This window comes from Microcaecilia unicolor, chromosome 13 (genome assembly GCF_901765095.1).
Source record: "Microcaecilia unicolor chromosome 13, aMicUni1.1, whole genome shotgun sequence".
Taxonomy (NCBI): domain Eukaryota; kingdom Metazoa; phylum Chordata; class Amphibia; order Gymnophiona; family Siphonopidae; genus Microcaecilia; species Microcaecilia unicolor.
In genome coordinates this window covers 91,179,213-91,193,192 of record NC_044043.1, presented here as the reverse complement: position 1 = coordinate 91,193,192, position 13,980 = coordinate 91,179,213, and the positions used below count along the sequence as shown (strand labels likewise).

The 13,980-nt window shown below is 46.3% G+C and overlaps 1 protein-coding gene across 1 annotated transcript; it reads right to left on the bottom strand.

Moving 5' to 3' along the window:
- Positions 1-351: 351 nt before the first annotated feature.
- CAMK2N1 (calcium/calmodulin dependent protein kinase II inhibitor 1) lies at positions 352-3,158 on the bottom strand. The gene is made up of 2 exons (XM_030222545.1): positions 2,883-3,158; positions 352-850 (listed from the first exon to the last, which is right to left on the bottom strand). The coding sequence occupies exons 1-2, from the start codon at positions 3,064-3,066 to the stop codon at positions 783-785; spliced, it is 252 nt and encodes an 83-aa protein (XP_030078405.1). The 5' UTR covers positions 3,067-3,158; the 3' UTR covers positions 352-782.
- Positions 3,159-13,980: the final 10,822 nt, after the last annotated feature.

Below are 13,980 nucleotides of genomic sequence, written 5' to 3'. Positions count from 1 at the left end.
TTCCATCAGTACTACAAGACATGTTTTGTTCAGTTATTACTTCATCCAAGAGAACATAACCATAAAAAAATAATGCAATTATATATATATGTATGTATGTATATATGTGTGTGTCTGTATCTATCTGTCTATCTATATAGATCTATATATATAGATGAGATAGATAGATATAGGTATATATATAGATAGATAGATAAAGATATATCTACATATATATATAGCCTTTAACATCCAAGGTGCACAGAATCATCATTTCCCCCCCCTTTTTTGCTAGATTAAATAATGTAAACAAGATAGTTGTCTGAAAGAGCCAGATCAGCAAACACTAGAAAGGTCTAAAAACACGGTGTGCTCGCTGCATGAATTAACAGCTTTAATGCAGAACCTACAACTGCACAATATTCACGTTATAGGAAAACAGAACACTCATGGGTCTGGGCAGGAGAGCTGCCAACAGAGCTTGGGGGAGGGGAGCAGTTACAATTATGAGTTTACATTTTGACTTTCTTTAGGATTAGGGGAGGAGGTCTTGTACGTTTTTTTTTTTGTTTGTTTTCAGTAGTATTTTAAAACCTTTTTTGCTCCTGCTCTGGTTTTGACACCTCATCCTGCTCCAAGCCTGAAATAAGAAACTAAGCTGGTTCGTAGTAGGTCGCAGGCTATTAATGAAGGATTTCAAAAGTGCTTTGCTGTTGTTTGGGTTTTTGTTTTTTTTGTTTTAATGCCCAAACATGTTACTTTTGTAAAATTATTCTGCCTTTTCTGCAGTGTCTTTGGGGATTTTAAACACCAGGAGGTGTCTTGTCTGAAAGTGGTTTCATCCCGTCCTCCATCCCATCATCTTCCTCCACTGAAAAAACAGAGAAACAGGGTTAAATATGAACTGGAAGGGTTTCCTTTAGCCTCACAGAACATGACCCTTCCCCCTCCCACACCCCACCCACCCCCCCCCCCCCCGTCCCCTTCCCCTACATTCCAGGGGCACCACTTTTCAAACTGAAAGGGTTAAAAAGAAAAAAAAAACCAATAGCATATAGAATAATATTATTTTAAATTGCTTATTCTGCTTTTCATGATAACTAAGCAAACGAATCATTTCATTGCATTTCATCCTATTTACTGCTCTTCCCCTCCCCCCAAAATGACAACACAAACCAGTTTACATAACAATATACTACCTCAATCTAGTTTAAAGTCTCACACCTCCTTTTCTTTCCTGGTTCTGTCTCATTTCTAAGGCAAACACTTGTTTTGAGTTTAGGTTTTTGTTTAACTAGTCTGGCTCAGCTTGGTGAATCTGCAGTAGGTCAAGCGGGTGCCGGGATCCCGTTTATCATTAAAATGTCTGTACTGACGGTATGTGCACGGTTTGCAAGGTGACTCTCTCTGGCAGGTGAAAAAGAAACGAAACGAAACATGAAGTACGATATACGCATAACAACAGATAAGAGACACACACATAAAGAACAAGGGCAAAGAAAGGAGAATAACGAGTAAGACAGCCCGGATGCGTGGAGCCTAGTTCAGCCCTAGCCATTGCCCTTCTCGCTCCTAATTTTAGTCTAGTCCAGAACAAGTAAACTAAAGAAAGGGAGGGAGGGGGGGGGGGGTCGGTTCTGTCTGTTTCTAGACCTTTACCTATGAGGGAAAGAGGGGGCGCCATCTTTCCACTTTGGACACCCAAGGATGAGGGGATATATCATTTATTAAAAGAGAATCAGCTGCTCCTCGTTCCCAGATTTGACATTTTTTTAATGCAGTTATCACTTTTGACGTTCCCTTGAGTCATTTGAATTAATTCACATACAGCCTAAATTTACCTCGCCGTCCTAATAGTGAATTAAACTGACGAGTGGGGTCATTTTATCAGATTTACTGCCCATCTCCCGCTATAGCTGAAATACAAGAACTCAGGCCTCGGGTGAATCTTTTGTAAATTCATCTTTATAAATAAATCATTCTTATAACGCGCCAGCGCTAAAAGGCAAAGGCTGCGGTATATGAAAGATCCGGATCGAGTTAAGCACTTGATAAATAAAGGGTCAGGAGGAAAGGGGTCCCGGGAGGATGCGTTACCCAGCCGTGGTGTATTGAGACCACTGGTCATCTGGCCTGTGCTGTGAGCGAGCAGGTGGCCCAGTGGACTTCCACCGGTCACCAGGGGGGCTTTTCGTTTTTGGAAGTCTTCTGATGATGCTGGAATGCAAACCTATTTTGCATCTGATTGTCTCTAGGAGGAGGGTGTAAATGGTTTTTTTTGAGAGGGTAAGTTGCTTCCTGGACGAAGGATTCTTTGCAGGTTGTGCTAAGGGTCAGCCAAAGACCCTCTTTTTCAGCTCCAGGCCAGGCGTTAAGCTGTCAGCGCACTGCAGTCTCGGTTCTGCTCCCTGAGACTTGGCCTCATTCCTCTACCCTAGCGGGTGCCAGAGACACAAAATATTGATCGCATCCCGATTCCTTTATTTTTTTTTTGGGGGGGGGGGTAGAATCCGATATAGCCCCTTCCTCTCTTGCAGTGCATTGCCTATGCAATAATATTTAATTTAAAAAAAAAGCTTGAAAGACATATATTTTCACTGGATGTGACAAATCGATTTCTTAGCAGTATAAATTTAATATTGGGGGGGGGGGGGGGAGGGAAATATTGATATCTTGACCTCTCTCATTCGGTTGACTGCTGATCTGTCCGAAATAAAATAAATTGAATAAACTGACTTTTTTTTGGGGGGGGGGAGGGGGTTCCTTTCTAACATACGCAGGTGATCTAAAAATCTACCTCCCTTTCCGCTTTAGCTCTGGCAAATAAACGTTTTCGTTTCTGTCGTTCTGCAGAATAAATTGCCTGGACTGAGGGGGGGAGGGGAGGGGTGGCATGCCCTTACCTCTCTTGCTGCGGCCAATCTGCCCCAGCTTGGGGGGCCTTTTGCCCCCTTGCCCGGCGCTGTTGTAGAAGTTGCTGGTGTCCTGGAGGCGGCAGGTGAAGGAGATCTGCCCGGGCACCTCAGCCCCTCCGGCCGCGTAATGCGGCAGCTGCTCGGCCTCACTGAAGGGCAGCACCTCGGACATGGTGACCGGATCCGGCGGGGCTCTCTACGGACGGACGGGCGGGCGCTGCTGCTGCTGCAGCAGCCTGGGCTCCGGGATCCGCCTGGGGTGGGTGGGTGGGTGGGGGGGGCAGGGGAGGGGGGTTCACACGCTGCCAGGCGACGGCAGAACAGTCACATCCTCCGGCCGGAGCCGCGGACAAGCAGCCGGCCCCCCCCCTTCCGCCTCGGATCCCAGCGGATGGCGATGAGACGCGGACGGACGGACAGCCTCGCTTACTCACACACAGTCAGCACCATGGGGGGGGGGGGAGGGGAGGGGGTGCTCAGCCAAAGCCCCGGCGGGTTCGGGGGAGGCAGGCAGGGAGGATGGATGTGTGCATGAAAAAAAAAACCCACCCCAGCAAAAACCACAGGGTATTTCCCCCCCGGTTCCTTCGCTCAGGGAGGCGCTTGAAGAGAGGAAAAGGGAAGATGCTCAGAAGAGACAGACCGACGGACAGGAAAGGAGGGAGGAAGGGGGGAGGGAGGGAGGATGCGGGAGAGCGAGAGATTCCTGGAAGAGGAGAGCGGCTACGTCACCGAGGGGGCTGAGCCTGGGCCGCCTGTTGCACCAGCTTGTGCGAGGGAGACAGACAGACAGACAGGCAGGGATGAAGAGACAGACAGAGATCCGTGCTGCTGCTGCAAAATACCGCCCCCCCCCCTTAATGGTGATAATTACACTAATTAATAGTTTTTTTACCACTGTTTGCGTCTAAACACCTTTTAGCAAACACCATCCCGTCCTGCTTTCCAATTAAGGAAACGTAGCGGGGTCACCTTTTTTTTTTTTTTAGCGCAAATTCGCTGCCTGGGCCATATTGACAGGGAGAGAGAGAGGGCTCGATGCAGGTCTGATTAGCCCCCCCCCCCCCCTACCAAGAGCCAGCGGGTCACCTGCCTCCACCGCACTGCCGTGGCCCTAGTGAAAAAAGGTGACCTCTGATCGTTTATTTGTGCAACACACGCGTGGCGACGGTATTTCTACCTTAAAAGCCAGAAAAGGGGGGGGATGGGGAGATGCTGAGCGGTGCCTGCAGTCAGATCTCCACCTTGTATAGACCACCAGCCAAGGGGGTGCCCAGCGCTCTGTATGCAGCTCACACCCCACCTCCAGACTGTGTGAGAGGAGACCGTCTGCCTTAATTAACCTGTCAAACGCACCGATCGAGGCAAAACACAGGCATGTGGCATTTCAAAATAAGAAACGAATCGCAAAATCCAAGTCTGGAGAGGGAGGGGGGGCTTTGCCATTTCCGACAGCGCTCTCTCAGTTTACGTAAACACTGTCGTGAACTGTAATTATTTAATCCCCAGATCTTGGAGTTAGCCCTGTAAAGAAAGCCACTGAAACCTACAAGGAGAATTCCTGTGCAAACCCCGTTAATGTACAGGGGGGGGGGGGGGGGGGGAATCGCTGGTCCTGAAGAGAGATCATTTAAAACCCTCTCTCTCTCTCTAGCTGTAGCCACGTCTACAGTGGAAGAGGATTTGGCGCTGTCCATCTCGTCAGCACTCTTTCAAGTCAGGGGTTTCTACCTTAATCCCCAGCTGCACCTATGGAGCTGGCACAGTCCCGGTAAGCACTAAGCAGGAGATACTGCCTGGTTCTAGATAAGAGATGTAATACTGTGGATAATGGCTATATTACTAGCAGAAAGCTGCAGATATTAATTGCTTAGGTATGCATGAGTTTCTCAGGTTTCTCACCAATAGAAAGCAGCCCTGCTCCTTAGGAAATCCTAGGTCAAAACAAGAAAAGGCCAACCGGGTGAAACTGTAATTATCTACCTGGATTTTTGGATTTTTTTTTCCAAGTCATGATCCACTGGGACTCCTGAAAGTTTGATGCAACAAAAGGGAAGGGGAGGGCTAACAGTACTCTGGGGACTGCCCGAGTACTGCGTGGCTGTTGCGGTAATTTCATTTTTGGCGCGTGTCTGAAAACTATTTTTTTTTATTTTCGGGTGCCCGTCTTTGGCGCACATAGGTCATTACCGCCCGGTTACCGCATGAGCCTTTACCGCTAGGTCAATGGCTGGCGGTGAGGTCTCGGTCCCAAAATGGACAAACGGCAATTTTCATTTTGCCGCACGTCCATTTTTGGCAAAAATTTTAAAAAGGCCTTTTTTTTACAGGCGCGCTAAAAAATGGATCGGCGTGCGCCCCAAACCTGCGCCTACACTACCGCAAGCCATTTTTCAGCACACCTTTGTAAAAGGACCCCTCTGTTAGGAAGCAGAAATGACATAACCTTAGTGTGTTGGTTATTTATGTATTTATTTAGATTTTGCTCACACCTTTTTCAGTAGTAGCTGAAGGTGAGTTACATTCAGGTACATTGGATATTTCTCTGTCCCAGGAGGGCTCACAATCTAAGTTTGTACCTGAGGCAATGGAGGGTTAAGTGACTTGCCCAAGATCACAAGGAGCAGCAGTGAGATTTGAACCAGCCACCTCTGGATTGCAAGACTGGTGCTCTAACCACTAGGCCACTCTTCCACCCCAAAGACTCTTGTTACCTTTTGGGGTTCTACATGGAATGTTGCTACTGTTTGAGATTCTGCATGGAATCTTGTCACTCTTTCGGATTCCAGAATCTTGATATTCTTTGGGGTTCTACATGGAATGTTGCTATTCTGTGAGAATCTGAATGGAATCTTTATTTATTTAGATTTTGCTCACACCTTTTTCAGTAGTAGCTCAAGGTGAGTTACATTCAGGTACTCTGGATGTTTCTCTGTCCCAGGAGGGCTCACAATCTAAGTTTGTACCTGAGGCAATGGAGGGTTAAGTGACTTGCCCAAGATCACAAGGAGCAGCAGCGGGATTTGAACCGGCCACCTCTGGATTGCAAGACCAGTGCTCTAACCACTAGGCCACTCCTCCACATGTAGGAAACCATTGGGGGCAATTTTGTAATGAGCTGCCTCGAGCCCTCCTTGCAAATGCACGCTATGTAGGTTACCCAGGTATTTTGCAGAATACCTGTAGCTACAACAGTATAGACCTCCTGATAGTGCAAATTGCAGCAAACATTGCAGTTCACCACACTTTCTTCCATAGAAATAGAAGCAACACATAGACACAATGGACTAGTTTCTCCGAAAAAATAGCAGCACTTTTCTATAAACCAAGCTTACAGTTAGACATGATTTATAGACTACTGCTTAGTGCCGGGAACCATGACTACATTTCGATGCGAACATTTACACCAATGAAAACCTGGTGTAAATCCCCACACGTAAATTAGGCGCGGATTCCCCAAATTCTATAACAACGCACATAAATTTTAGGAATGCGCCTCTCAGGGCCATGCCCTGGCCATTCTCCTTTTTCAGATCCACGCACTAGAATTTAGACGCATCTCTTTATAGAATAAAAAGATGCACACGTAAATTCTAATTATTGCCAATTAGTGCTGGTAACTGCTTGTTCTTGCCCAGTTATTGGTGCTGATTAGCTCATTATTCAATTAAGTTGGGTGTGCAAATTGGACACATGTCCAAATTTGCACACGTCAACTCAAAGCGCCATATATAGAATCTGAGGGAATATGCAGCTGTCCATAATAAATGCACTATTTTCATCCTAATGGAAAACTGCAATATAACAGCCCTGAAGTAAACCACATGTAATACTAACACAGAGATACAGCATTTACAACTGCATACAACCCTGCCTTATCTAGCAAACAGCATGACATAATTACATAGTAGGTAAGGTACACTGATTAGAATGAAGCAGTGGCGTAGCTATAGGGGGACATGGGGGCCTGGCCCCCCCCCAAAAAAAAAACTGGATCTGTGCCTCTGGTTTGGCTGGCAGAGGTCCCAAACCCCCACCAGCTGAAGTGGGGGTTTTTTCAGCGCTGGTCTCTGGCGCCACTGCATTTCCTGCCCTGCTTTCTGTTCTCCTCAAATCTGGCACGCTTGTTTTAGTGAAACTGAGCATGCGCGCTTGCCGGACATGACGTGAGTGGAAGAGAGAGCAGGGCAGGAAATGCGGTGGCACCGGAGACCAGCGCTGGAAAACACACTTCAGGTGGCAGGGGTTGGGGACCCCCGCCAGCCAAGGGCATGTGCGGTGGCAGTGGTGGTGGGGGTTGGGAATCCCCACCAGCCAAGGTACATGCAGCAGCAACGGCGGTGGAGGGCTGCGGTGGGTGGGGGCAGCAAAGCGGAGGTGGGGGATGGCGGGAAAGGAGACCAAAATGTGCCCCCTCACCTTGGGCTCTGGCCCCTCCCACCTCGAGGTCTGACTACGCCCCTGGAATGAAGCAAAAACAAAACCCTAAATATTGATTTCTCACCATAAATTCTATCTAAAACCTGATTTCCCCCTCCCTCCCCCACACAAAAGTACCTTTTACCTCTTTACAAAGTAAGTCCTTCCTTGTATGTGAAAGAAACGGTACACTTGGTTTATTGTGTAGCATTTCAAAAGTATACACAGCAAAGAGAGCACACCCTGTGTTGTTCAAAATTCTATTAAGATCTATTTTCCCATTTCTTTAAGATTGTCCCCTGCAATTCATAAAACATCTGACACGTACTGCATCCAGATGGCCAAGCCTGACTATGAGGTCACAAGTGACACCCCTTACACTGAAGGGATAATACAGATCCTGCTCCAGGTGAGGTCATTAATAACTGTGTTCTGAACATTGCTGCACCTTATGGGACCCGCGGGGGAAGGAGGTTAAAGGATTACAAAAGGAAAGACTCCAAAACTAACAGCATTTTGACTTGACTGAGGGCAAAAGTTCCTCTTTCGGGTCAGTACTTTTCAAATACTGAAAAGTACAGAGCCAGTAACTTCTCTTTTAAATGGATTATCCCTGCTAGGCAATATATTGATTTTAATTAGGGAAATTGCCATTTGTTGCTGGATTTACAAATGACAAAATGTTTTCAACCTTAGTCTGCTCATCGAGCAAGGTCACAGGAGGACAATGTCTATAAACTCTTAAAGCTTTAGAATTATTTATGAGAAAGGATTCACCATCCGAGCTTCTCATTTCATAGTGTCTCCAGAACTTTTTCCCTTTTTAGCCTCATTTTTATATATAACAGAGGCTTATCAGATTTACCAGATGTCTTGTCTGTTGTGATTTAGGTTTCTGTACGTCCCATCCCCACGCCTTCCTGCTTTTTATAACTTGAGAACAGCTAAAAGCAGATGAGCCAAACTGGTGTGGCAGTGGGCTCTTGAAAGATATCACACTTTTGAGTTTTTCGCAGATGATGAGTGACTTGCGGAGCGGCAGGCGGATGGTAAATTTGGCAACTCCCCCTTAAGAAATACATGGAAGTAGAACATTTGTTTTTTCACTTCTATGCTGCTGCGATGCTGGTAGACCACAGCTTGTCAGCAGCAGCGATTTTAAAGGTTTCATATTGGAACTGTTTTTAAAGAGTGTTTGGGTACACATAAGAATTTTACATATTGCTGCTTTCTGGTATTCCATTTATTTATGGTAACTAAAGACTCCTAATGAAAGCAATTGTGCCAAAACACAGCCCGTGCCGAATACAATCCTTGTTTACCCACTAGTTGTTTCATAATAACGAACCTTTTTATCTGGACCACCTACCACTTTGGTCATTCCCACACCCTTTTTTTTTTTTTAGCTTGTGCTGATATGTGCAAATATTTGGTTTTCTTCTTTTCTGTAGTAAAACTGAGTATTACATTTGAAGGAATAGTTTAGTTTATTATAACTTAATATACCATCTTTCAGATAATCAAAGCTGTTTACAATAGAAAAAGGAACTTCAACTTATTTGGATTTTACTCACACCTTTTTCAGTAGTAGCTCCAGGTGAGTTACAATCAGGTACTCTGGATATTTCTCTGTCCCAGGAGGGCTCACAATCTAAGTTTGTACCTGAGGCAATGGAGGGTTAAGTGACTTGCCCAAGATCACAAGGAGCAGCAGTGGGATTTGAACCAGCCACCTCTGGATTGCAAGACTGATGCTCTAACCACTAGGCCACTCCTCCACTAGCAACATTCCATGTAGAATCTCAAATAGTAGCAACAGAATCTCAAACAGTAGCCAACATTCCATGTTCCACTGCACTAACCACTAGGCTACTCTTCCACTAGCAACATTCCATGTAGAAGCCTGCCCTTGCAGATCAGCAACGCGGACGCGCAGGCTTCTGTTTCTGAGTCTGACGTCCTGCACGTACATGCAGGACGTCAGACTCACAGAAACAGAAGCCTGCGCAGGTTGCTGACCTGCAAGGGCAGGCTTCTACATGGAATATTGCTAGTGGAATAGCAACATTAACATTCTATGTAGAATCTTAAATATTTAATATTTATTTAGATTTTGCTCACACCTTTTTCAGTAGTAGCTCAAGGTGAGTTACATTCAGGTACACTGGATATTTCTCTGTCCCAGGAGGGCTCACAATCTAAGTTTGTACCTGAGGCAATGGAGGGTTAAGTGACTTGCCCAAGATCACAAGGAGCAGCAGTGGGATTTGAGCCTGCCACCTCTGGATGTCAAGACTGGTGCTCTAACCATTAGGCCACTCCTCCACTGCACTTTAAAAGATTAAAGAGGGCCCTCTGCTGGATGTGCAGTGACAGCTGGGAAAGCAATTGGAGTGTTTATTGGGACGGGAATGGAGAGCAAGAGTGGGGACGTTGTGGAGCCTTTGTGTCGCACATCGGGTATTGTGTGCAATTCTGGTTGCCGCATCTCGGGAGAGATGTAGTGGAGTTGGAGGGTGGGGGATGTGGTGGAAGTCTATAAAATAATGAGTGGAGCGGAGCAGGTGGATGTGGGTTGCTTATTCATTCTTTCTGAGGATGCTGGGACTGGGGGGGGCATGAAGTGAGGCTGTGGAGTGGTAAGTTTGAAATGCGTCAGAGAAGGTGTTTCTTCACTCGGCGTGTGGTTGGACTCTGGAGTTTATTGCCAGAGAGTGTGGTGGGAGCAGTTAGCTTAGCAGGGTTTGTAAAAGGCTTGGGTGGCTTCCTAGGAGAGAAGTCCATGGGCCATTGTTGTGGTGGACTTGGGGAAGATCTACTGCTTGTTTCTAGGATGGGCAACATAAAGTGTATTGTACTGTTTTGGGATCCTACCGGGTGCTTGTGGCTTGGAATGGCCACTGTTGGAAACAGGATGCTGGGCTTGATGGACCTTTGGTCTGTCTCAGTGTGGCGATACTTATGTACTCCAATTATATAGAAATAGGGAATATTTAAATTTACAATTATACCTCTTATTTATCATTCGCACTCATGAGATATAAACTAATTTTAACTGTATACATACTATTTATCTTTACATAAAATTAAAGTATATACTAGTCAGTTTTTCCTTTTTCATGGTTTGAAAAGTGCTCAGTTCACACCCCAAGAAGTTACACTGGACAAGTACTACAGTACTGGAATCAAACAAAATAAAACATGGAAAAGAAAATAAGATGATACCTTTTTTATTGGACATAACTTAATACATTTCTTGATTAGCTTTCGAAGGTTGCCCTTCTTCCTCAGATCGGCTACCGCACTCCTCTACAGTACTGAAGAAATCAAAACAGAAATGCACTTAATTTTGTAAATCAGTGGCATATTCACAAGGGTTCCCTTGCTGGGGCTGGTGGGGATCCCCTCGGCACTACTTTATAATCAAAAGAGATGTGATAGAATTAAAAAAAAATAATTTTCAAAGATAAAGTAGGTTTGATCAAACACAAGACACCTTACAGTTTTAACGTGGAGGAAAAAAGACCACACAGGCAACACATAACGTTCAACAGTATCTGTAACGGTTCCAATCGCAATCACTGGTCTATAAAAAACCTCCGATATAAATTCATTTTTCAAAGTGATGCAAAAATTACAATGTGCTCTCAACACGGTTTTAACATTGCAAAAGTCTTAAATATACAGGAGCCTAGTCGGAAACAGGAAGTTACATCAGAAAGGAGGGAAAATGCCGAGAAGGCCGTGGAGAGCATATCAGAATCGCCACCGCGCCGGTGACCCCCTTCAAAGAACAATGCATTTTAAAGGTTGTCCAGGAAGCAGAGGGAGATGTCAGAGAGGGGTGGAGGGAAGGGGAAGACATGTAGGCCCACAGGGGGCCACCTGGAGCTATGGGGCCCAGGGCAGCTGTCCTGTTTCCCCCCCCCCCCCCCCCCCCCTCAATGCCATCCCTTCCTGAAAAACAGAGAAGATCCGTGCGGTTCCCTCTCTAAGGGAACAAATATCTGTTTTGGAATATGTTCTTTAAGGAAAATTCAAATAAAGATGACAAAAGAAATAAATAAAACCAATATATGAAGGTATTCTGAGCTCTCTATGTAAAATGCTGTAGCTTGGGTAGGGTCTGATTGAATATTCAAAGCCTGTGAAGCAGTCACACATCGCGCTGAAAGCCTGCCGCTCCAGCAGCTGCCTCACAGCTCTCTGTTTGCAGCGTCTCTAGTGACTTTACACTATTTCAGAGCACACATACAACAGAGCAGTGAAACCTCGAGGGGGGGGGGGAGAGAGATGATCAAAATAAAGAGCTAAATAAACAGGACTTCATTTGCATGATCTGCATCCTTAGCTCCTCCCTGATAACTGCAGATCTCTGTTGGCTTCTTGAGCGTTGCTCCCTGTCAGGGTAGAAGGAAAACCCAGGAGCAGGTGGATTCACTTTACGGCAGTATGAAACAGATTCACAAGTGATTTTTTTTTTCCAGAAACAAAAAGGAAAATGACAACATGGACAAGAAAGTGAACACAGCATAGAATTAAGATAAAAATTGCAGAATATTTGAATGCCAGTGTGTGGGTGTAGAGAGAGAGAAAATAGTCAGGGCTTCAGATTAAGTAGCATCCCTTATGAAAGAAAAAAAAAAGCTCTTTATTGGATAAACACTACTTTCTATAATATTCTCTCCCACTCCCCTGTCTTGTGTTGTATTTTTCACTCAGTTTTATGTCCTAAGTAATACAAACCTACACATTTGATTCCACTGAGAAAGATACCAACCAAGAGTACCTGATATTCAAAACCATTCAGCCAGTCGCTGAGGAGATTATATGGCGCCTAAACAGCGCTGAAATAAGTGCCGACTAACGCATTCTATAATCGGTGCCTAATCTTCTTAGCAGAGACTAGGTGGCAACACTGGTAATTGGGAAGCAAAGCTAGTACAGATAGTACGGGGCGGACTTCTACGGTCTGTGCATTGATCGTGGCTGGATCAGTGGCATAGCTAGGTGGAGCCATGGGGGCCTGGGCCCCCCCCAAAAAATTTGCTCTGGGCCCCTGGTTGGCTGTCGGACTTCATCCAGCGCTGGTCTGCTGCGGCACTGCCACATTGCCTGCCCTGCGCTCTCTACCCCTCACATTGGGCGCGCTTCTTTTAGTGAAATTGAGCACGCTCAGTTTCACTAAAAGGAGCATGCTGGACATGAGGGGAAGAGGGAGCAGGGCAGACAATGCGGCAGCACCGGAGACCAGCACTGGATGAAGTCTTCAGCTGGCGTGGGTTGGGGACCCCCGCTAGCCAAGGTATTTATGGCAGCAGTGCTTCAGCTGGAATGGGTTGGGGACCTTCACCAGCCCAGATGTACAGCAGCAGCAGTGGGGTGGTGATCAAAATATGCCCCACCTTGGACTCTGGCCCCCTTCCACCACGAGGTCTGGCTATGCCCCTGGGCTGGATACATTGGATGGGCTGGAATGGAGCTTATGAAGGGCTTCAATAACAACTTCAAAAGCTTTTGAACAAGGACAGTGCCGGGCAGACTTCTATGGACTTTGCCTTGAAAATAGCATGGACAAATCAAGTTCAGGTATACATATGTTGTATCATCTTGTATCACCTCATACCTTATGTAATGAGTTTCTCTTTTTGGGTAGACTGGATGGACCATAGTCTTTATCTGCCATCATCTACAATGTTACTAGGATTATAGAAGAGACGGGGGGGGGGGCAACGATGGCGGCGGGAGGGGGCAGGGGGGCTAAAATGTGCCCCCTCCCCTCAAGCTGTGGACCCCCCTCCCACGCAAGTCTGGCTACGCCCCTGCCATAAACCATATGCCTCTTTTGGTATAAGACTCCAGTTTCCACAAACCTTCAACAAATTCCAGAAATCACTTGGGATCGGAGAGGACATCATACCCTGGCTCCTTCCTACACTGTAAGGTAGTTGATAGCCTTCCTAAGGAATAAAAATCTATGCTATGCATTTCATTCTTTCTTGACCATCGACAGTTTAAACTAGACACCTGGGAAGCATCTCATGCAGTGGCGTAGCCAAGGGTGGGCCCAGGTGGGCCCAGGCCCATCCACTTTGGGCTCAGGCCCACCCAGTAGCAGCACACCTATGAAGAGTCTGGCAGGGATCCCCAAGTCCCACCAGCTGAAAATTCCCAACAACTGTCCTTCCTGCATACCAGCCTTCCCTCTAATGTATTCCCACCTATGCAGAAACAGGAAGTTGCATCAGAGGGAAGGCTGTGAGGCCAACATAAGCAGTGTGTATTAGTTGCTGCTTGCTGCCAGTGAAAATCTGCTATTTAAAAGGTATGGGGGAGGGGGATGTTTGAGAGACCATATGGCATGCAGACAAGAGAGGGAGAGACCAAATCACTTGTGGGACAGGGCGGAGTTCTTCTGCCCACCCATCTTGGGCCCAGGCCCACCCAAAATTGGGTGTCTGGCTACGCCCCTGAAGTAGTTCAAGGGCTGTAAGGTGTAGAATACAGTCTGCTAAGAATCACCTGGCCAACAGCAAGAAAAGAGGTGGAGGCGGGGGCAGGGTTCAGTAGAGGACCATCAGGCAGACTGGGTAAATCTGCAAAATGAAGAACTGGTAAGGACAGTCAGGACAACATTGCAAAACTCTGAAGAGAGGGGAAATCTTCA